At 46.0% G+C, this 25,379-nt stretch overlaps 1 protein-coding gene across 1 annotated transcript in view; it reads right to left on the bottom strand.

Moving 5' to 3' along the window:
* LOC142771742 (ATP-binding cassette sub-family A member 2-like) overlaps positions 1 to 25,379 on the bottom strand; it is a 44,153-nt gene that overhangs the window by 1,411 nt on the left and 17,363 nt on the right. The window contains exons 7-11 of the mRNA XM_075873603.1: positions 23,771 to 23,917; positions 17,625 to 17,783; positions 13,090 to 13,271; positions 3,297 to 3,470; positions 166 to 388 (exon numbers count right to left, since the gene is read on the bottom strand). Of these exons, the coding sequence (XP_075729718.1) occupies positions 166 to 388; positions 3,297 to 3,470; positions 13,090 to 13,271; positions 17,625 to 17,783; positions 23,771 to 23,917 (885 nt within the window). The remainder of the gene's footprint in view (positions 1 to 165; positions 389 to 3,296; positions 3,471 to 13,089; positions 13,272 to 17,624; positions 17,784 to 23,770; positions 23,918 to 25,379) is intronic.

The following is a 25,379-nucleotide window of genomic DNA, read 5'->3' as shown; positions in this document are numbered from 1 at the left end:
CTATAGATGCTGCGTGTGTGTGGAAACTCATTGTGCCTACGCCGCGATGCTGCGCTGTACTCTGGGCTTCAATTCGATTCTGGTACGAATTTTCGGCCCGTTTCGGCGCAGTCAATACAGACGTCACTACCAGCGGGAAGCGACCACAAATTGCCTTTGCCGTACCTCGTAACAGTACACCACCTCGGCTTCCTGAAAAGCCTTGCAGACGTCGTGGGTGACGTCCTGCTGGTAGGAGTAGTCCAGCCTCTTGTCGGGGTACGTCTTGATGGTGAGGGTGTACCCTTTGCCGAACTTCTCCTTCAGCTTACCCAGACTGCCGAGGCACTGCAGTTTGCCGGCGTCCATGATGGCGATCCGGTTGCAGAGGAACTCGATGTCCGACAGGCTGCACGGCGACACAGCCGTGGTATGCGCGGAAACGAAAGCAGAAACCACGTGAACGCGGTCAACATGAATCTCGAACATTTTCGAAGAAAGCGAAAACGTTATGTCCGAAGGAAATACAGCACCAAGTTATCGAAGTTCCCTCCTGTTCCCGATCTATTAGTCAAGACGCTCACAATCACCTCTGCAACGACGACGACAGCAATACTGTCAATGGCAGCAGCCGCTGGTACGCCATCTATACTCCGGACAGGCTGAAGGATCCATAAACGACTACGAGTTCATAGAATAGAAAGCGGCTTCTATATCGCCTTAGCTACCGTTCCTAGCAGCGCTATTTTTGTAGAAGGATTGAAAGCTGGGCTAGTTGGTGACCGTATTTGTACACGAAAGTGTTTTATGCCAGGGTCCACCAAATTTCAATGAATCATCACCGTCACGAAAACGACAAAAAATACTAATGATCAGAAAACAAGGAACCGTTCTGACTACAACAGTAGAACCCACAACCTTTCGGTCTACGATAACGGAGACCAGGCCCGCTACCACTGCGCCAAGGCCACATATTCTTAAAGCTTTACTGGAAGCTCTACAAACGCGCGCTTTATGTCGAACACTGTCCTTTCACGGTGCTCATGGTGAAGTAATGCATCATGACCATGACAGCCACAATTAGTTGTTTTCTTTTCGTCCGCCTCATCGTTGCGCTCTGTCAAAAATGTTGAAGGCATGCTCTTCTCCTCACCTCTTCCTTATTTTCATAAAACATGTGAACAGCGTCAGTGCTGAGGTTTGAGCCTATCAAGTTTACGCGCTTTTTGGCTGCACACTATTACCTCCACCAGCACAGTCATAAACTTACAAACCAAAGGAATCAGTTGATCGCACACGTCACCAACGTGAGACAATGCATAACAGGCGTGCGATTACATGACACAGCAGGGTAGGAGGCAATTCACAGCTGGTAGCTTTCGTATATGGACCAATCGATGTAGCTGTTTTTCATAAATAATGATATGTGGGGCTTTACATTCCAAAACCACAATGTAATATTGAGAGACGCCATAGTGGAGGGCTCCGGAAATTTATGACCATCTCGCGTTCTTTGACGTGCGCAGATATGCACAACACACGGGCTTCAACCATTTCACCTCCACCAATATGCGACTCCCAAGGTCATATTTTCCTTATGACGTCAAGTGGGCAGACGACTGACATCACGAATTGTGTCGAAAAAAAAGTAACAAAAGAGAGGTGAGAATAACGAGTGTGCAGAGGTTCCTTAGGCACTGGCTTTAGACTAGCAATGAAAGGCTGTTGTGTCTAAATGTTATCGCATGGTTGCCCCGCCATGGTGGTCTAGTGGTTAAGGTACTCGGCTGCTGACCCGCAGGTCGCGGGATCAAATCCCGGCGGTGGCGGCTGCGTTTCCGATGGAGGCGGAAATGTTGTAGGCCCGTGTACTCAGATTTGGGTGCACGTTAAAGAACCCCAGGTGGTCAAAATTTCCGCAGCCCTCCACTACGGCGTCTCTCATAATCATATGGTGGTTTTGGGACGTTAACCCCACAAATCAATCAATTATCGCACGGTTGGTTAACACCTCAGAGTGCCGCCATCCCTCTTCACAGCGTAGCAGCATTAGGCCCTTTCGAAATAATACACAGTCAAACCTCTTTCTGTTTTTTTTTTAGAAAAACAGAACCCAGTTCCACGTGTCAAGAGAGGTGCACTGCTCAAATCGGCACCAACACTGACGATATCCGAGTGTTCGAACATGCATACTGAGACCACGCTAACTTCGTGCTTCGCATTCATTTCTTCTGTGTGCGTGCGTATGCGTGAGCGTGTGAAAAAAAAATTGTGTAAGTTTCACCCAGTGTGAAATAAAAAGCAGCAGCTAAGCTGCGCATGACCAAGACTTCAGGACAAGTGCTCTTAGCGCCACCTGTCGTCGGCGACAGCAGTGGCCTCCTTAAACAGAGGGAGAAATAAGCGGGAAAAACTATAAGTGAAATAAAAAGAGCCAGTTACTAAAAACGACTCACGGTTACGGCAGCAGTAATCCACTGGAACACTGTTGAAACTACAGTGACTCACCACAAACGGCTGTAGTTCCCAGAGCTTTCATAATCTAACAATGGGTCCGGATAATTTTTCCAATGAGCGTGTTCAATTCTCCCGGGAAGCCTCACGCTTTGTGTAGTCGATATTGCTATTTCACCAGAATGCTGTAGTGGGTCTCTGCTGCACATAACGGGGAGCCGTTTTTGATAACAAGTACACCTTGTCAGATATGATTCTTCTTTTTTTTTATTTCTCTACTTTCGACTACAACTCAAGGCTGTCCAGAAGGCTCACGATGCGGCGGTGAGGCTTGGCCTCCCCATCCCTACGAGGGAGCGGCCCGCAATTCTACCCCTATAAAACGGGGTTGGAATCCTTCAGGACCCCAATAAAAGTTTTTCATCTATCCGTCTACTTTCGACTCAGTTACGGCAAGACGCCATTGCAAGGCACCAGGTGATGACACCGCTTACATATGTTTCCGAGTTCTGGGAATGACTCTGCTGTGCTTCCATTCTGATTGTTTGTTGTTTTTTTTTTGTTTTCGCTATTTCCAGTGAGCGTGGGCGGTTACATGAATTACAGAGCAGAGATGCAATGGAAAGGACGCATGGCAGCCCACGTCACATCCGCAGCTGCTAGTGACTTTCCACCTCTGTTCATGCTAAAGCCAGCCTTTTCGTTTCGCAGTGCAGCTACCACTTTGTCGGCCACCAAAGCAGCTACGCCATCTGTGGGCGTACCTGAGAACCAAAGCGAGACATGCGACGAGGACACTCGTCTGTCGTCGGGCCCAGCGCTAGAGCCGCTGCGCTGTTGAAATGGTACATGATGGCACCAACCTGTGAGAACTGAGGAGTATGGACATCTTGCTGACTTTCTGGAGGGCGCTGACGTAGTTCACAATTTGCCTGCGCGCTGTCGTCGAGATTGCGGCATACGGCTCGTCCAGTAGCACAATGCGGGGCAAGCCGATCATCGAGATACACATAGAGAGCTTTCGACGATTGCCAGCACTGTGAAATTGAAGAGGTTAATAAATTATATGCGATTGATTGATTGGTTGAATGACTGATTGATTTGTCAATAAATGAACATAATAAGAAACCTAGGTACACCAAAAAAACAAAACTATTTCTCGCGGAAAAATGAACTATGATTTCACACTCCCGAAAACACCACAGTATGACGCTCCACAAGCGAGAAAATGCGCGAAAAAAACATGCCGGTAAAAGACGCCACCTTGAGATTTCCCGCACCAAACACAGTGACAACGAAAGTATAGATGACGGATTTATTGATACACAGGGTTTGACGTAGTGATAGACTCTTGAAATTTCGACCCCCTGCGGTTCTTTAACGTGCACCCAAGTTTGAGCACACGGGCGAAAATGCAGCCGCCGCAGCCGAGATTCGATCCAGCGATCTGTGCGGGTAAGCAGCCAAGTATGTTAACCACTAGAACACCGCAGCGAGGCAAACATATTGATGGCGTCTACTAGCCTTACGTAGCCTATAATCAATAAAATTGAAATACACGGTCACCTCTGGGTGCCATAAACCTAGCGTACGAAGTTTCAGAAGATTTCATCCAGCGAATGCCACAGAAAGTACCAAAGATACATTTTGAAACTTCTGACGTCGCGCGCCAAGGTCTTGATCTTCCTTGATTTTCTACGCTAATAATTAACTCGAAATCGTAACACATGGCATTAGATCTGAGAGTGCTGTTTATCAATCTGAACAAAGTCATTTTTGATCATTAATGTATCTTTCAATTGGAAATGTTATGTGGCAAGATTTCACTTTGCTAGCCCACGAAATTCAGTTTCGAGCTTTCGTACGCTCAAATATTATGGGCTTTTTTTTTCGTGATTCTTTTTTTTATTTTTTTGTGAGCGCGAAAGTGTTTTATGCCGAGGTACACCACGGCTCTGCTGACGTATATCCGTCATGGATATGACATTGGAATTTTATACTAACAGATTTCAAAGAAAAAAAAACGAGAAGGCGAGAGACTGTCGCACAGACCCGAACGAGGAACTTCTCGATTCGCAGGGCATTGCGCTAACCACAACGCCACAAAGCCTAACTTGTTGGATATGCTTGGAACCAACTTATAGACACCTTACACCGCGCGGTGGCCCCCAGAGCTTCGAAAATCAAGCAGTGGCGAGCTGGTGCGACGGGCTCGCGTTGGGCGCGAACTAAATGCCATCGCCTCCACGAAGCACCGCCTCAACGGATCGTGGTCCTTACTTCGCGTGCGCGCATGTAAGACTTGTGTGATTCGGGAGAGGACGAGGTTCACTTCGCTCGATGCCGCGGCTGCGTTTACGAAAGGAGCTCGCTGCTGACACACGACGATGAAAGAATTGTGACTTGGCGCTTGTCCTGTGAATACTTGTGCACTCGTTTCGCGTGTCTTTCATTGTGTTTGAAAAGCGCTCATTAAGTTTTGAGCTGTGACTGCTGTTAGTGCGTGCTCGTCCTGTGTATTTGAATTTCGTGCTTGCTTTTGCTTGAAGTGTGCGCTGGATGTTTCGAGCTGCTTGGCGTTCTAAACGTGACTTTGCATGCGATTCAGTCCTGTTGCTGGAACAATGAATAAACGCTCAACTACTTCTAAACCTAACCTAACCGAAGCTAAGCTAACCTGACCTAACCTAACCTAAGACACGTTTCACTTTCGTTTTATACCGATTCCAATACGGGGGATCACCACGTTTTTTATTGTTTTTGTATTTACGTTTTCAGTTCCCCGAGAAAACGGCATTATGGATAACTGATTTCAGAGGGGGCACTCTCATGCACGAAACACCCTGCGCCGGCCGGCTTCCTAAATGCAGCCCTTGTAGATACGCTGGATACACTTCACGAATACGCCGTTTTCCAATGACTGACGATCTCTATATTTTGGGCTAGTCGACTATCAATCGTTTTATATTGCCACGTTTCATTCTCGCCTGAACATGAACGCATGAAATCCCTTTTCGACGCCAGAACGTGAGTAGTAGCTGTGGTTTGGTTGCGGGAATGAAGCTTACTTCTGCAGAATGGGAAATGGGAAATAAAATGGATAGCATACTGGCACCAATAAAAAGTTTGTATAGAAGAAGAAAAGGAGAAGCAGAATCTCGTTTATTCATGCAACCAATCAAAGCCATATCGCTTTCACCGGAAAGAGAGAGAGAGAGAAAGAACGAAAGAAAAAAAAGAAAGAAAGAAACTAAAGAAAGAAGAACAGAAAAAAAAGAAAGAAAGAAAGAAACTCATAATACAAACCTGGCTTAGTAACACTAAACGCGTGATTTTGAATTTACTTTATGTGAAATTATGTCAATGAAGGCATATTGAACTAAATGCGGGATCGAATCCCGGCCGCGGCGGCTGCATTTTCGATGGAGGCAAATTTTAGGTAGGCCCGTGTGCTAGGATTTAGGCGCATGTCAAAAAACCCCAGGTGGCCGAAATTACCGCAGCCCTCCTCTACGGCGTCTCTTATAATATTATGGTGGTGTTGGGACGTTAAATCCCATATATTAGTACATCGAACTAAAAGACAGCTGTTTCTAGCCAAAAAAATTAACAAATGTACACTTCAATATTTAGTGCTGATCTTTTTTGATTATTTTTGAAGTGGTTTGCACTGTTTCACAGAGCAGTTTTTGCGGCTTTGATTGATCATACGCATACCTCACCAGTACTCTGCTTGATGTATAATTGTAACGTTCATCGCTTTGTGTCCTATCCATGTAGGCTTATAAAATAGAGAACTTGTTTTAGGTGGGTACAACCAGCCTATGGGACGGCTTTATGCTCTCCTATAGTAGAGTACCAAGTACTTTAAATCGTTAACCACTTTTTTTAAACCCACATCACGCTGAAGTGGGACGGCTTTAAGCTCTCCCATAGTAGCATATCAAGTACTCAAAATCGTGAACCACGTTTTCTAAACACAGTTGCAGTCAGAGCTGCCAACTTTTGGTGAATTCCCTAGATCTAGATCATTTTAGTCGTACTTAGGGCAAAAGGTGTATTTGTTAACTTATAAGGACATTTATCGCTTCCACGTTAAGCTAGCAGATTGACGGAGGGGCCTCCCGACCACATCCTCTTTTTAAATGCGAAGCATTTCTTACCAAACTTCGGCGACATTGAGCCTATCTATCTATCTATCTATCTATCTATCTATCTATCTATCTATCTATCTATCTATCTATCTATCTCTATCTATCTATCTATCTATCTATGTATCTATCTATGTATCTATCTATGTATCTATCTAGCCGCCTACGAGTATTAGCTGTTTCGATAATGGCATCGATACCAAACTTGGTATGACCTAACATGACTGTATGAAGAACATATTTGACTAGTCATAACATGAAAATCATATGTATGGCATGAATGTCATGATTTACATTTTATGGTCCTGCAGCTCTTCTGGTGGTTTCGTTCACATAGCATGTTGCAAAACATGTATGGTATGACATGGTTGCATGGCGAACAGAAGCGACAGAGCCTAACATGAAAATCACGACATGCGTGTCATCTAACAACATGACTACGTTCCACACTCATGATGCGCTCGCGGTCATTTCGCTTGCATCGCATACACCAAATTTGGTATTATGGTACGTGATTGGATGAAGAAGGTATGATACTGGTGCAAACATGATAAACATGAGTGTCATGTAAAAACATGACTACATGCTACGCTCATGCTGCGCTCGCAGCCGTTTCGCCAGCTTCACATGTACCAAACTAGGTATCATGCTACGCCAATGGATGACGAAGTTATGTGACTGGTGCAAACTCGATGATCATGAGATGCGTCTCATGTGATAACGTGACTGCATGTCACAGTCAAGACGCCAATACATTTCGACGTGACGCGGTGTGCGTGTTTGCCGGTGTTCATTTCGTCGCATCACGCCGGTGTTGCCATGCCAGGTGCGATTCTTGCCATATACTCCAAGGCGCGCGCCGCGCTGCGTTGCTTTGACGTATGCGCGTTTCAGCGCGTCCGGCATCCCTCCATCACGAAAAGACGGAGACGCAGTGTTGTCTGGGTAACGCATCGGTGCGAAACGCAGCATGTCGCACTTACTTCGCCCCGGTTGCCGTCAAGCCGCACCGACAGACGCTGGTGGCGCCTGACGTCAAGCTATAGCGTGCTTGCGTTTTGCTAACGTAGCGTCGCTGTGGTGAGCGTGCGCGCGCGTCAGCGCTACATTGGAGTATACTGGGCCCTTCATGATGCACTCGCGGCCGTTTTGCTAGCTCCACATATACCAAATTTGGTGTAATGTGACGTCAATGGATGACGAAATATATGACTGGTGCAAACATTATAATCCTGACACGCGTGTCATGTAAGAACGTGACAACATACCATGCTCATAGCGTGCTCACGGCCGTTTCGCTAGCTCCACAAATAATAAATTTGACATCACGAGACGTGAATAAATGACGAAGGTAAACTGCAAACATGATAATCATAACACGGAAGTCATTTACCTCCACCTCGCAACGTTGTGCTGATTTTAAAGTGACATATCACCCTTCCTCATTCGTGCTTCAGATATCATCGATTTCCACTGTACGTGGGATCTGCCAATTTTTCGTTCCTTCCACTGTTTCTCTACTACACCTCTACACGGACCCGAAAGCGCTGTGCAATGCGCAGTAGCGGTTCCGAGGGGTCCAAGGAGGCGACAGTGCCGGTTTGCGCCCCCAACGCTTTTTCAGCGGTCTCCTCTCCCCCGCTTCATTGCGGTCCATTCTGTGCCATCCGTGTTCGACTTTTATTGCCCGAATTCCGGTTCGAACCAAACAAGAAGTGCTGTCTCTCGAATACCGCCAAGTATTTCTCATTTTCTCGCCTTTCACCCGCGGCGTTACTTGTTTGGTTTGTTGTTATATTAATCGGTTTCTCTTCTTTGCAAATGCTGTCACGTTGCTAGTGAGCTGCCCCGTGGAGCCATATGGCTTTGCCAAGGTCACCAAGGTTTTTGTGAAAAGCGCAGCCAGGGCAGTAGCCTGCATGCATGTATGCGGTTATTTGCGCAGCTGAAAAAAAAGGTGAAAAAAAGTGGCTAGTGGAAGACTGCAAGGTTATATTTGAAACTAATATATGGCAGTCAGCTTTCGAATAAACATATCTTTTCGTAACCATTCAGCACGTTGCAACAGATGAACTGCCACACGGCGTAACATACTTTCATAGCTAAACTATTTTTCGTCACAATATCCTGTATCAGATATCATGAGAAAGCTTCAGAGTATGTTTTTCAAGACATTGTTTATAAGTTACGTAAGCGTGCATAACTTCATGTTTTATACTAACACCGCTAAACATATTCTGCAGGAGAGTTGCAATATAATAGAATTGCAAAATAATAACAGAATTCATTAAATAAAAATGCTCACCTGAATATTTTACATACTGCTCCCTATATGGTCTATTATTATTATTATTATTATTATTATTATTATTATTATTATTATTATTATTATTATTATTATTATTATTATTATTATTTATCTCTTCCTCTGCTTATATGCAATGCTTCTTTTTTGGTTATTTGTATAAAATACTGCAATACGTGTCCTCCCCTCCCCCCTGATGTGATTACCGCTTAGCTTAGTGATTGCTTAAAATAAAATGTTGTTTAAAGCTTTTCCATTCGTACTGAAACATTTTTATTCACCTTCATCACAGTGGTTTTAGTGAATATTTTCAAACGAATGCACCACTAAATCATAAAAGGAAACTTGGAAATTATTTTCCACAGCACAAACAAATTAGTCTTCAAATATTCACTCTCAATGAAAATTTATAGAAATTTAGGGAAACTGTTTTTTCACTTCAGAGGGGGGAGGTGGAGTGGCTCTACAAGTTCGCAGCACTGGTTGCTATCGTGCTCAACCTTAATCGGAAACTCTTTCACAGCATATTTTTTGTTAACACAACATCATCAAGTGTGAAGCCCACCATTCCATCAAGTTTTAAGATCTGACTCCAGCGCCCGAAGGCATATCTTAGTGGATGAAAAAAAAAATGCCCCCACCTCCCCGAAGGGGATCGGTAGGAAAAGCTAATGCATCGCGTAGCGTCCATAATGGCGTTTCGCACGTAAGTTCGACTCGCTCGCTGGATTTCGTTCCGAGTGGTTCTGCCCCCGCAATCTCCGACGACAGCGCAGCTCTGGCTGACTGGGCTCGCCCTACGCCATCTCCTGACGCCGACAAGAGCTCTCGCCGTGTGGTGCCCCGTCCTCGGACTCTTGCGACCATGTCCATCTTTCCTATCTTCTCCATACTTCCATCATTTTCTGTCGTTAGCTGTCCCTGCGCCTCACTCTCTCCTTCCTCTCCATCTATCTATCTCTTTACCTTATAATCCTATCTTTTTAATTCCTCTTTTACCCCGACCCCTCGTGAGCTACTGTTGAGGTGTACTCCCCCTGAGAGACAGTTACGGGGCTCACTTTTCTCTTCTTTTCATATAAAGATCACTCACTCACGTAAGAACCCAGCATTAGAATAATATATACATACATTTTTTTTACACCAGGCAGCCAATAAATAGCGCCATTCGCAGCACGTGGCATTTTCTGTCGCGAGAAACGTGGTATGCCTTTCCAGCTCTGGTAGCTAGCGTGCACGTCTAAAAAACACCATGAAGGGAACAAAACAAACAGAGTTTTCGGCTCAGCATTGACGTTTCCCAGCGGCGACTCCAGCACACATATCCGGATGTTCTTGACAGGCGCCCAGCCAGCGAACGACTGAGAACAAGGCGCGAGTCGACGAGAAAGTGGGGCGCAGGGAGGAGAGAAAGCGAACGGCGAGAGAAGCAGCGTCGAAGCACTGCCCCTGTCATTGTACCTGACGGCCATACTGTAAGCATCTTATAAACACAAACGCTGGCAAGCAAAAACGTTACAAGCGCGTTTCAAACGCACAGCATTGAGGTGGTGGCCCCTGCTCTATAACGTTCACGTCATGTTCACGTCACGTCATGGTGGCTCCTCCATGACGTTCACGTCAAGGAGGTGGCGACTGGTTGATAGGGAGAGGATAAGCGCGCGCGCCCGCAGCTGCTGACAGTTGCCGACGCCGAAGCGTGACATTATGGGGGCTCCGTTTGCTACGGATGCGCGCGCACCACAGCTGTTGGTATGGGAAAGGGCGGTGGACGGATTCTGCTGGACGCCTGATATAGCCTGACTAACAAATGCATTCGCATTTCAAACGTGCTCACAAATGCGAAGAGCAGGCTTACTCAAGACAAGTGCTCCCTGGTGGCGTGTACAATATTGCTTGTGCAGATTGTAGTCACTTATACAGAGGCGACACCACTGATCTTCAAAAGCACCTGAAGGAACGCTCATGATGTGAAAAAACTCTGGGCATATCCACAAAGTGAATAATGATGATTGGGGCGAAGCGTCCATCAGTCCGTCCATGCTTCCGTCCGTCCATGCGTCCGTCCATGCATTCGTTCGTGCGTCCGTCCATCTGCCTGTCTGTCTGTACCTCCATGTATCCGTCCATCCATTCATCTAGTGAACGCTTCATGTACCACCATCTCGCAACTTTTCATCATATAATGATTGTATACAAGTACCACAAATCCAGCGAACATTCCACGGAGTGATTAGAGGTGGTAACTACTACTACTACTACTACTACTACTACTACTACTACTACTACTACTACTACATACATCGGGGATGCACGACCCACGGCTCCAAAAGACGCTAAAACCCCTTCACCCCTAAAAAAAAAAACTCCCAAGCATTTCCCCGAGGGTGAACATGGTTAAGTGCGAATGCACGGGATGATGGTATGAGGGGGAGTAAAGTTAAAATCCGTTGGCATTCGCCAGGGAATTGACGTAAACTCCCTCGTGTGATCACATTGCGATTCCCAGGAACCATTAGACCCTCTAGGGAATTCTTGGTGAGTTTACGCGTTTATGTCAGAGTAAATTCGCACTATAATAATGTTTATGTCCACGGCCCGCTTCGCCCGCTTGCGCTCAGCATCATGGGCCCTTTGCCACGCTGCCTTGTCTTCAAACGGCGCGACATCTTCAACGACGCGTGCAATGCTCGCATTCGATTGCGTTGTACTCGTTGTTGGACGTATCGCAGTCGAGGTTGATGCCTGCGATGGATCCATACCTACGACGACTTGCCGATCTCGAGCAAGTCGTGGATGCACGGGGCAGCCACGGAGCGGAAAGCGGAGCGTGCGCAATCACGTGGTGTGTGTGGCGCCGTTGCTACAGACGCTCCTCTCCGCTCCTCACGCCGTTGTTAGGGGAGAGGAGGAGGCACACTGCAGACGGCGGATTCAGGGTCACTTATAAAGTGCATTCGCACTTGAAAAATGGCAGAATATCCACGGGGTGAATCATGGAGGGTGGGGCGAAGCATCCGTCCATCCATTCGTTCTTGCTTCCGTCCGTCCATGCGTCCGTCTGTGTGACCATACGTGCGTGCATCTGTTCGTGCATCCGCACGTCCATCCATGCGTCCGTCCCTGCGTTCGTTCATTCATCCACCCCTGCGCCCGTCAGTGCGTCCATCCGTCCGTGCAGCCATACGTGCGTCCATCCATACGTCTGTCTGTGTGTCCGTTCGTCCATCTAGTCAACACTACAAGTACCACCATTTCACATGGTTTCATCATATATTCCACATATAGAAGCACCGCCATCCAGTGGGCATTTTGAAGACTAAACAAGAGGTGGCACACACACACTTTCTTACGGCTTGCGCTTCTTGTCTACTTCCCACCTTTAACCACCTCGAGTTCATGGTATATACTAGTTCACTGTATTCATGGTACTGCGTCCAAACGCTCGATAAACCTTTCTAAAACCAAGGAGGTTGCGCCCAGCGAGTATGACGTAATAAACATTTTTTGTAAGATAGTGCTTAATGTACATGCCAATGGCTCCTAATGGGAAATGAGAGACAGGAGAATTCGGCTTTTAGTTAACACGCACGCTGCGAATTTTTTATTGTTCAACGACGCACACGAGAAATCTCCCACCGGCACCACCTTGCAGGTCAAAGCATGAGACATGCTACGTACTACGACGATAACGAACGGGTGCTGCTTTAAGGACCTTCGCCCCTAAATGACAATCGTTGTTCTAACGCTCTCCACGCTCTATATCGAACAGACCCGATACTGAATGGGCCAGTGCACGTGTGCTATAAACATTACAATGAATCTAAACTTGTGATTTCATTATTAATCAAGACTAATATTTGGCACACTCAAACCCAATGACGCTACCCTACATTCTGCTAACGCACGCTTTTGTGCACCTCTAGTCATATCTTTTGTGCATATTTGTGCATACTCCATCATCGCTCCCCCCTCAACCTTCTCGCATTGCTTCACTGCGAACAAAGCCCCCACATACAGAAGTAAAACGTTTTATTATTCAAGAGTTCTTTTTATATTTGGTCCGCGTCTTCCTTTTGGCACAAGCATTCCTGACCAGACGAGTTTTCGCTGAACTCTTGACTTCAATGAGCAACATACACATCACGAAAGCCCGACGAGAAAGCAGGGGAAGGATATTCGCGTTAAGGAAACACGAACCTGTACGTGCCGACGAGGTAGTCGGCAATCTCTTGCAGGCGGAAGATGTTGAGCAGCGCCGACAGGTAGTCGTTCGTAATGGGAATGCCCCGTAGGCGTCCGAAGAGCAGCACTGTCTCCACGCCCGTCAGCATGTCCAGCAGTCCGTCGCGTTGCGGACAATAGCCCATGTAGTGCCAACACTGTGACGCAAGGCCATGGGTACACAGGCTCTGTGACGTGCGCTTGAGGCTTCACAAATTTACTTATGGGTAAGCGGTAAGCGATCGTAGCGAAACTCGCAGCTACGTTTTATAACGTAGTAAGGCCGCATAAAGAACAAACACTACTTCCACAATCGATACACTCAACATGTGAGGCGTAAAGCAGCAAAGGCTCATGGGAAGCACCGTCTGCATCGGCTTGCGGTCATGATATCTGTGGCACGCTGTTTCGCCGACCGCATTTACGGAGCTGTAAACGCGTCTTTTCTTTCAATTGCATTGCAATCTTATCGCTCGCGCAATTGTGGTTGCTTGTGCAGCTGTCGGTTGCTCCAGTTCGAGCACAAAAAAAAAGGATGTTCACATTCTCTTGGAACTAAGGTAGAAAATGGAAGTGGGTATTTTGGTAATAAGTAGAGCCACCCTTTGGCTGCCTAGCTTCAGGTGGTGATATTTGTGTGAAATCTTGCTTGGGTGGTTTCGTTTGTTTGACACATTTGGTATTCACGTACAGGTGCTATCAGTAAAGTTCCACGTCATGTTGACTGCGTGCCGTCGACATTATGCCACTATGAAAGAGGAACTGAGGCGTCAAAACGGAAGCACGAAAGCCACTTGGATGCGTAGTTTTTCATCAGTACAACCCCAATGATTATCTACGTAGCTATGACAAACGTATACGACAATTACGCTAAAACGCACTGCAGCCGCGCAACGTACAGCAAGCTAGCTCTTCCCCTGATACCGAAAATAGTGTCACACAGCAGCCACCAACCACGTGACATCAGGCGAGCGGTGACGCCGTGGTATCCACCAACACATAATTTGTCAATGACATAAACTGCAATGATGTATAAACAATCAGCCAGTGACTCTGAAGGTGACGACCTCGCACCAGTGGGACAAAAAGACGTGTCAGTAACGCTACGTATACAAGCAAAAGCGCCCCACTATTCGCCCCACTATTCTGGTAGTTTCAAGTATTCCTCCAAGCATTTCTTTCGTAGTAAACATACTAACGCTGATCTGTGCACATGCGAGCAGAATGAATAATTACGCGCCACCCGACTATGAGAAGAGCGTCATGTCGGCCAGCCTGTTCACCAACGCGATGCAATAGGTAAACGCCTAATGAGTTCGACTTCAATTAAAATGAGAAGTTGCCGCCTCCATACTTAGCTTGCAAAGCTTTTGTCAGCACTGCATTCTAGTCTAGGTCACTCACGAACGAACCATTGAACATTTAGCCATGCCGTCGCCGCTGAACACATAGTTTTAGTAGCATATAGGATGCCCCTTAGATACAGTGAATACAAGGTGTGCTAGAAGTATACGAATGCAAAAACATATGAGTGCCCCCCACAGGTGGAAACACGTAAAAATAGGCCCCTCAGTGGCAACCATGCGCTAATATTCAAGAATACAATTAGTTTAAAGACGTGACTACCAAGGCCAGCACATGCTTCCCTTTTTTGGTCAATCCTTGGTGGAGCCACGTGAACGCGCGCTAGAAATTCGCCGCGTATACGCGTTGAGTTGCCATGAAGAAAGCGAGTAACACCGACACCCAAGGAGTGACGCAGCACACGGAGAGCCGTTGAACCGGAAGCCGGTGCGGACCACGTGCATCCCATGAGCCTTTGCGAGTTTACGTCTCTCCTATTCCTTACAAAGGAACCAAAGAGGTACCGAAAGTTACGGTCTTTCTGATCAACTCTTAGGCTTCATATATAAAACAGACACGGTAGCGTAATGAAGTCCTGGACCAAAAGAACTTGTTTTTGAGCAAGCTGGTTGGCGCATTAGTTTGCTGAACGTTTTGTAACTGGCACAAAGCTAGAAACATGAAAAATGGAGGAGAGGAAAGAGACAGACGACCGCCACACCACGAACTATTTATTGCCAGCGCAGGCTGAAAAAGGGGTAAACTTCCACACATTCACACACGAGTTACCACAGACATTTCATCAAGTGAGCAGTTCATTAACGCGGACAACTCATATTGATAGAGTGAAATAGATGCGTCAATGACGCAAGCGAACCCATTACTTCCAATCTGATTCGCCTCTAGCATCATGCCACAGCGCATGCGTGGAAATTTACCTGTTTTTTGGCATGCGCTGCCTATAAACAGCAGTTTGGTACTCACCGGTGTTTTTCATGTTCCTAGCTCGGTGCGAGTTTCAAAATGTTCAACAAACTGGCCCTATTCGTATCGCTTCCCTGTTCGCTGGGCATACTTCGCTTTTCGGTGGGCACCTGGAACATGTGCCGCGAGCAAAGAAACGCCGGTGGACATTCGCCGCGGTAAACGCTCTCGGGGCGCTAACTGCAAGTCCAGTTGCGGAGTGGCCGCTGCGTATGCTTCACCATTCAGCGAAGTAGCGATGTACGGCAAACACTTCAAGAACTGGTTTAGCCTTCATGAGCAGAACGCGATGTCACAATCGGACCCTGCTTGCATCTCCTCCTTCGCTCACCAGGCTTCGCCTCTCCACACACGCATAAACTTTGTCGGGAGAAAACTGTATCTCCACTGTTTTAAGCTATCCTAAAATGCCCACTGCAACTACTATAGCCGCTATACGCCGTAATCCATCACTTTTAGAGTTACCGATGTACCCACTGCGTGTTCATGACTATATACATGTCCTTCCCCATCTGCATTTTGTTAATGTTGCTGGTGATGATGATTATATATACCTTAGCACTTTGTGCTGTTTCGGACTTTAAAACCATAGACTTGCTGCGCGAATCAGTTGGAGTGACGCTTAGCGCGGTTTCACGCAACTATCACGGATTATTGCATTTCATTATTTTTTTTTTCAACGGCGTCAAACAATGGCATGTTTCTGTGTTAGGACATCGGCCTGCCACTCAAAAGGCACTGGTTCGATTTCACCGAAGACACGGGAACTTCTGTAAAATGACCTCTGTAAAGCTATCGCGTTATTACGCGTTCTGACGAAGCTGCATACTTCGTTCATGCTATGGCTAATTACGACGATGACGTATTATGCCTGAGCACTTTGTAATGAATGGGCAGCTGCCAACCACCTACAAAACTCACGTGGCGTGACGCCTAGTGACAGTCAAGCCACGTAAGCCTGTTAACATGTCTCCTCGCAGGAGATGAAGCCTCTGTAGTATTTTGCCCGAGACATATGGGCAACGCCGCTTCGGGCTGTTAAGTAGATTTTGTATTGTTTTTGCATATTTCGATGAAAATAAATAAGACATATGCGTACGTGTCTACTGTAGCACAGTTCGTTTAGTCGTTAAAGACGCAAAACACAAATGCTAACAGCCCAGCATGGCGGCACTGAAGCCCCCTCATAAAATAGTCTATAGAGCTTTTTTCCGAAGCTCCTTCAAGCAGTAGGGGACGATGGGAGAATACTTGAGTCCCACACCACATGCCTGTATCCGATCCCGGCTCTAGCTTCAGCTTTCGTGCCCTCGCTGACACCGGCACTTCATTTTCTGCAACAGTGTCATCGAATGCTGCCGCATAAAAACGTGTCTTGGGCCACATTGATTTGTAAGCGGCGCATAGGAAAAAAAACAAAATATTTAGGAATGGCAACGAAACTTTAGTGTACAAGTACTGCGATTGTCAACACATTTAATAGAGAAATGTGTAAAGTCCTTCCAGGAGTACGACGAAACGAAATATAACTAAGGATACACAACTATCATAATCCGCTGATTCCCTTTGTCGTTCCAATAGAGGCCGGTACAAAAGCCTCCGAGAGCAAGAGGCGTTCCACGACATTTCTACATGGGGAAGGGTACATGCACAGTGGCATCGTGAAAAATGCAGCCTACACTGGGGCCGTATTGTTCTTTGTCCACGTGTTTTTTTTAATTGTGCAGTCATACTCAAGTAATGAAGTAATGAATTACCAAATTGCCCAGAATGCTGCTCTTATTAAGTTAAAGAAAATTGACGACCACCCGCTCGTAAAACGAAGCTGAAACTAAATCCACTCGAGTTTCTCCCAAACAAAGATTTTCGCCAAAAAGCCGTCCTAGTAAAGGTATGGAAGCCCCAAACAAAGCCTTTCTGGGGCAGTCGTTTGTCCCGCGTTCAATCCTGGAATCAACACGAATTGTCCGCAGCTGTAAAGCTTCCTTTCTGAGAAATCCTGAAGATTGCCTTGTAATTTCTTGCTACAAACGGGTGGTAGTCATACTTTTTTGTCTTTAACTATTCCGCCACCTTGCGGCATTCCGCAGGTCTAGTTCGCAATTATATGTTCCGATCAATTGTAACGTCTTCGAACAGGGGTAGCCACCCGCTGAGAGATAAGCAGGAGCCGAATCACTCACGTTCTTCCTGTCATGGACGATGGAGAAGTTCGCGATGATGGCGTCCCCGTAGTTGGGAAGAATCTCGCCCGTGAGCACGCGGAAGGTGGTCGTCTTGCCCGCACCGTTGACGCCGAGCAAGCCGAAGCACTCTCCATTGCGCACCGTGAAGGTCAGTCCCTGCGGAGGCCAAACGCATCACGTGATCCCACCTATCGTGCACTGGGTCGATGCTCAGATCAGACAGATAAAGCGTCGAACAATTAACTGATGAAAATAATGAGACGTCGTCCAGCAGATAAAATATTTAGAGGCGACTCTAAATGCTACTGAGAGCTTGCACGTGGTGTGCTCGTTCAGAAGTAGAGGCAGGCTGTGGTGTAGTATAGCAACGCGATGGTGTAGTGACAGGCTGTGGTGTAGTATACACTCCGTGCGGGGCCTATGGGGGCGCCTCGAAAGGCACACGCAGCGCCCCTTATGGTGTAACGAGAGCGCAACATTGAGAGTCGTAGCAGACAGCAGCGCCTAATTGCTTTGATAGCTATGGTGGCACAAGCGCCCGTGCCCGGCGGGTTAGTGAGTGCTTCGAGCAGAATTTAGAGATATCGCAGGGGGACAATCTTCCCCGATGTCACCATGAATAAATGAAAAAAGCTTCACGAAAGCGGCCACGTTTTTTTTTTTCGTTAGTGAGTGCTTTGCTGCCCGTCGCCAGGAATGGCGGCTAAACGCGTGCGTCAGGTGTGCGTATTGAATGTGGCTGGCTGCTTAACTATAACGGCAAGCTGTCATTTTTTTCGAACTTAGATTATGATTGATGCTTGCCCTCTACCTGCGTACTTGCAAAATACTCGGGGCGTTTAGAAATATCGATGGCTCCACGGCCACTCGCCGTAGAAACTGGCGCGCTCATTTGTTGCGGCGTCGTGCCACCGCGATTTTCAGCCACCGAGTCTCGTAAGTGATTTCCTTGAAATCGCCGTGGAATCATCGTCGCCGATCATGATCATAGTCTTTACTTCGCCGCTCGCGCAGCTCATGATAAGAGCTTGAGACGTGGGCGAGAAATATAACGAGAGAAGATTATGTCCAGAGAGGATGGCGCATGCCCCATCTCGTCTTTCGCTTCACTTTCAGAATGCTGACGACGACGGCACGGTCACTTCAGCCACCGTCACGTGCCTCTCATTCACTATAACATCTTGCGTTGTTTATGTTGGTTTCCGAAACAAACACCGACATGCACATGCGTCGCTACAGCATTCGCAAAGTATCGCTTTTTACCCTGTATAGTTCTTCTACACTATACGCACTGCATCATTTCTTCCTAACATGCAGATTGTTTAATAATCAACGAAAAAGGCTTTTGATTGAACCAAAGCCGAAAAACGGGATTAAATCCATTACTTCCAGCAGTTATTTCTTTTGGAGCTACAACACTTGGTTTTAGACACAGGAGCGTTTGGGATGCCATATGTGATTTCCTATGTGAGACGAAACGAACTGAACTTCAAGGTTATGTAAGTGAAACTCACTCTTCAACGACATTACACTTTTTTTGTGAATTAGGCTGATTAGTTCTTTGGAAAAGTATCTATTGTTAAAGATTTTGAGATATGTAAACAAAATCATTATTAAACCAGGGCACCACCGATTTCATGGCCGATACCCTATGGTGCCATGCGCCTGTTTAATAAGAACCAACCAACCAACTGACGTACTAGCTTGATCCTATCGAGTGCGCATACGCTGCTGGATGGCTACTTGTGTTTACGGTAAAATGCTACGTAACTCAATTTGCCCTTTCACTGGTGGACCCAACAACTCAGGCAAGCACTAATTGACCTGTCATCGCATTCCTCAAAACTGCGAACGGTACACGGTGAGGTAGTGATTATTAAGGTCCATTAAAACGTCCCATAAGCCTTGATCTGAAATAAAATTTCTTGCATGGGTTAATTTTCTCATCAGCTCTATGGCAGCTCTATGGCTGCAGGTGCGAACATCACGCAAGATCATCGCACCTGCAGAGGGTGTCTCAGACCGATTCAAGCACGCATCGGCAGAATGCGAGACGGCAGAGGAAATGGGAACTAAACACTTTTTTACGTCCCACAGTCGTGATCCACTTATTCCGCTGCCTAATAAGGCAGGGACCGGTCGAGAAACTGTGAAACTTCGTTCCCGCAGGACACGGCGTGTACCTGTTAGTACAATCGACTACACAGCAGTTCAAGATTCCGATAAACTACGTGCTAGCGAACGTTGGGGAGTGTTTCATGCTGCTCGGGCTCTCGACGTTTGTCTTCTCCGACGGCCGCTCGGCGGCGCGCCCGTCTCAGTGCATGGAGTCTATAGTGGCGCGACGGTCGCTGTAAAGACACGGCGCCCTCTTCGTAGGCATAAGAGTTCAGTGCGCTTAAGGCTCGGTCCTGCTTGTGGATCCACAACTCGAGGCATAGCAGGAGCACGAACACTGCCAGCCCTTAAACCGAGAGGGTGACGAAATCGTAGAAGGCCCAGTACGTGCCCTCGTCGTTTACAACGTGCTCGGAGGTGACGGCAGCGCTGCTTCTCGATTGAGTGGCGGAGAGACGACGATGACGTCGGCGCGAAATGTCGCGCGGGAAACTACGGCCCGCCGAAAGAAGAGAAAGTTCGCGCGAAAGTTCGCGTGGCCAAGGCACTTGTGAACACCAACGAGAAGAAGGCACCGAGGAAGAAAAAGAAGAGGAGACAGTCGAGGACGAGTCGAGGGCAGAACGGTGTCGAGCAGGCTGGAGAGAAGATCCTTGGTCGACGTCATCGTCGCCTCTCCGCCGCTCAATCGAGAAGCACCGGTGCCGTCACATCCGAGAACGTTGTACGCAACACCACGTTTCCACCACACTTTACAAACACCGTCACCATACTACACCACACAGGCTAAGGACTGCGACAGATTGCATTACTCAAATCGTCAAATCAAATGAAATGTTATTCTTTCTCTTTTCAAAACTATGTACAAAATAAGGACATACAGAAAAAGGTCCCATAGTGTAAGCTGAAATGGGACATCCTATGTAGTATAAACATAAATATTTGACTAGAAATGACAGTAGCCAAGACAGCATGATTACATAACTATTGAGATGCAGATACAACGGCATGACGATGTTATCAAAATTTAGGTGCAATCGGTAATGTAAAGTGTAAGTAAAAATAACAAAAAACAATGCTATATATTCTGATTGAGAAAGAAACAGAGGAGAGAGGTTGGACAAGGATGCTAACCATTCTGAAAAAAACTTAACATTTTACCCTCAACTCAGGAAAGCGAGGTGGTCTAGAGTGAAGAATTGGTGCATAGAGAAAGATAGAGAAAGGGGGAAGAATATACACAATGCAACAATGCTCACAGTCACAACGTTCTCATTGGTGTATGTATAGACAGCGGTGCAAGTATGTTGTATGTCAATGAAATTGAGCAATTTATTCGTCACCTTCATTCGTGATTACATCTCGGAACATTCAAATTTTATTGGTATCCCATAGTAGAGTACCCATTAACCACGTTTTCAAAACACACAAAAGCTATGTTAATCTTAAAAAGCTTAGGCCCCCGGGACGGCTTTATGCTCTCCCATAGTAGAGTATCTAGTACTCTGAATCGTTAACAACATTTTCTATAAACAAAAAGTTGAGGATTACTAGGCTCACAATATGGCATTGTGTTCTCCCATAGTAAACTACAAAGTACTCTAAATCGTTGACTACTTGTTCTAAACACAAAAGTTTTCTTCGAAGCATAGGCATGTAGCTGGGACGGTTTTATGCTATCCCGTAAAGGAGTTCCATGTGTTCTAAATCATTAAACACTTGTTTTTTCTAAACACAAACTTTTTTTAACTGTAGGTCTTCTGCAACTGGTGAGGCCCACGTGACGAGTTTACGCTCTCCCATTGTAGAGTACCTAGTACTCTAAATGTTTACCCACTTTTTCTGAACGAACTTGTGCTGATTGTCTCAATTAGTACGCTTGACCTCATTTACCTAGTTCTTTTCTGGGACGGCTTTTCAGCTCTCCCATAGTAGAGTGCCAAGTAGTCTAAGTCGTTGAGCACTTTTTTTCTAGACACAGTACACACATGTCTCATAACGTGTGAGGCAAATGAGACGTCTTCCAGCTCTCCCACAGTTAAGTACATACCATGTAACTTAAATTCCTAACCATTTCTGCTCTCCCATAGTAGAGTATACCACGTACTCTAAATCGCTAAACACGTTTTTTAAGACACAACTTCCCCTAGATTATGCGAGCTATAGCATGACCGAGAGTTGTCGCAACGACACTTGCAGAAATCGATTCAGAGTACGCGTTAAGTAGCGCAGGAGGAGGGGGTGAAAACATTGGGGCCAGAATGAACACAGCCTTCGAAATGGTTGAGCATCGCATGCGCAATACGAAAATAGCAGTCTCGTGCCCCACGGCTTGCAAAGGTGCTTTTTTCGACCGCTTTCATTCATTTCTATTTCTCTTTTAATCATTACTCGATCACTTGATTCACTTTTATGCCGTAATTATTATTAATTAATCTAAGATGAAAGCTGTCTTTTTGTCCTCAGTCAGTGGTATTTATCCCTTCATCCCAATAACGAGTATACACTGAACGACATTTCTCAGCGCCTCCGGGACTTGAGCATGACTCAGAATTTCATCTTGAAATCTGCATTTTCTAAAAAAATTAACACCCTGTATAAACCGAACAAGTATGCTGAAGGATGACCGCCGTCGTAGCTCATTGGTAGAGGATCGTACGCGTTATGCGAAGGTCGCAGGTTCGGTTCCTGCTCGCGGCAAGCTGTCTTGTCGACCACTTCTTTTTCGTTACATTTAAACCATAATTTCTAAGAATGAAGTCTCCTACATATATTTTCTTTGACTTGATTACCTGTTGATTGTCGTTAACATTCCGTATAATGAACCAAACGAACAAATAAGTTGTCATTTCGTTCAAACCTTAATGTATAGACAATTTTACGGGGCCACTTCAGTTCCGCCACGTTGGGCGGTTAACCTTTTGTGTTTTGCATATTTAACAACTAAACTGGCAGTGCTACGGTAAACGCACACACATTACAATGGTTGACTTGGTACATACGATGTTTCACAGCCTTGCTCATTCACATCGGCATTAACGAAAACAAGAGAACATACACTTAACAGCCCAAGATAACGGTGCCCACATGTCCTAGGAAAATATCTATCTATCTATCTACTTATTTGGGAAACGTTGAGGGTACATTTGTACCTTGTAGAGGGGAGGGGCGGAAATGTAGTTGAAAAGCAAAATAAATACAGGATTATGCCAACACACTATCGTAAACATAAATATAGCAGTAACTGTTACATGCAAAGAATACACTTTATTGAAAGGCATTTGAGCTCAAAACACAAAGAATACACTAAACAGCTAATAAGAGTTATGCTCGTTAGTGCAATTCACGATTGCATGTTCATTAGTGCTACCTTAAAATGAGTGGGGTCGGTGATGGTTACTAATGATCCAGGTAGATTATTCCAATCTATCGAGGTCTTAAAAAAGATTTATTGTGAACAAGCTAAGGTGTTGTGACGACGTACGTTGACCTTATGCACGTGATCAAAACGAGCTGATGATTTGTGGGGTTTAACGTCCCAAAACCACCATATGATTATGAGAGACGCCGTAGTGGAGGGCTCCGGAAATTTCGACCACTTGGGGTTCTTTAACGTGCACACAAATCTGAGTACATTTCCGACTCCATCGGAAATGCAGCAGCCGCAGCCGGGATGATCAAAACGAGCTGAATTGTACGATACCGGGTGAATCCAAAGTGAGCGAAGGAATGCACTGTGGTAATAGGCTTCATGAAATACAAGCGCGATTCCTTTCTGCGAGTAGAGAGCAGTCGGGATATATAGCGTGCTCTTCATTAATATAACACTAGCAGTGTGGTATAATTACCTACGACAAAACGAACAGCGCGATGTTGTACCGATTCGATTTCGTTAATTAATGTGACTTGACGAGGATCCCAGATGGACGAGGTGTATTCCAGACTGGGGTGGACGTATAATGCTTATAGCAGTCGTTTTGATTAGACAGGTTCAATATAGCCTACAATACCAGTCGAGAGCGTACCTGCAATACTGGGTTGCACTCAATGTAGCCGTAGGCCTTGAAGAGCCGATTCACTATCACGAATGGCCGCGAGGCAGAGACAGGGGCCTGAGAGTTCACCAGGGCCTTCACCAGCTTGTTTTCGAGAGCCACGTTCGTGTCTTCATCCTTGAGAGTGAGATAACCATACGAAGAGAGCATAAAGTTACGGTGCCACTAGGAAATTTTCTGGTGCTATTTTTTCGTTACAGCCTATGTCCTGAGTTGTCTTCCTTTTTTTTAAAGTTTTCTCGTGCAAGGAATGAATGTCATCTAAATGTACAGTGACCGCCCAAAGTTAATATTTATTTCGCTATAATAGCTAATTCGCAACATCGGGGTTCCTTATAATAGGCTTCAACTGCAGCATTTGGTGCTTATAAGCGCAGGGGAAAGGAATGGTCACATGGGCGAAAAAAAGCAGTTTAGCTATCTAATATTAATGTCTCTATCTAATATAGAGACATTAAAAATATAGAGAGGTAACTGCTGTGAGTACACTTGCAAGCTACCTCCTACGCCATGCATAATCATAATACTTAGAAAGAATATAGTAGTACTCGCTGTGTCATTGTTCGTCTTTTTGCGGAGAAGTAGGGTACCCACTACCCACTTGTAAGGCGTTATGTGCACTTCGCTGATTCGAATGGCTCAGCCATTTGCAATGTCTGGGAAGCTTTAAAAGGGTTCTGCATGATTTCAGTAAGTAGAGATCCACTGGATTCACTATAAGACTTCATTGCCTCACGAGTCGACTGCCGCAAATTTTCTTTAGAATCCATCATGTACGAGCAGCGTTGCCAAGATTTGTCACACGCTTCTTGCGCTTTCACTCTCATTTGGTACTAGCGAGTGCACGCAGGGATGGGAATGACAAGGGGCCAAGAAGATACGTCTCTTCGTCAGCGCTTGTCATGAACATTAATACTTTTTGTTTGTTTTTTGTTGTTTGAGCGCGCGATTTACCTTTCGTGTCGTTGCTAGTGAGAGTGAGGACACGTGGCGAAATCTCGCGGCGGCCCCGGTAACTACGCAGCTCACACTGTTCAAATCAGCCGATGGTCGTGCACCTTTGTTTTATGGTGTAGGCATTTGGGCTTATGGCATCATTTGTGGAGAGAAGAGGGACTGATTTCTAGCTCGCTGAGAATTGTTTTCAGCCAGGCAGAATGCATATCACACGAGGATAACTTTAATAGAAATATTAACATTGCAACTGTCTGTTGCATCAAAGTGCTATACACCTCAGCACCGGTTCACACCAAAACGGATAAGAAGGTTGTAAGGAGATAGAGAGAGAAGTAAAGAATAATAGAAAAGGAAAAAAGGGCAGACGGTTAGAGAAGTCCGCGGACGACGCCCCGATCAGTAAGTGGTCGTCGAGGTGCAGGCTCTGATATTATCGGGCGCTAATGGCCGTAATCTTGAGATAGGGAACATCCGCGCCCTGCGAGGCCGGGGACTTCCTACACGCCGGATGTATAAATAAATGTTATTTTTCTTTTTCTCTCGAAGAGAGAGGACTTCGCGGACGGGAGAACTGTCAGCCATAAAATCCGCTCAGTGTGTGCTGCGCTACGATTTTCGGCTC

Source organism: Rhipicephalus microplus, chromosome 9, assembly GCF_043290135.1.
Source record: "Rhipicephalus microplus isolate Deutch F79 chromosome 9, USDA_Rmic, whole genome shotgun sequence".
Taxonomy (NCBI): Eukaryota; Metazoa; Arthropoda; class Arachnida; order Ixodida; family Ixodidae; genus Rhipicephalus; species Rhipicephalus microplus.
The sequence above is the reverse complement of the archived record's forward strand: the minus strand, read 5'-3'. Positions and strand labels throughout refer to the sequence as shown.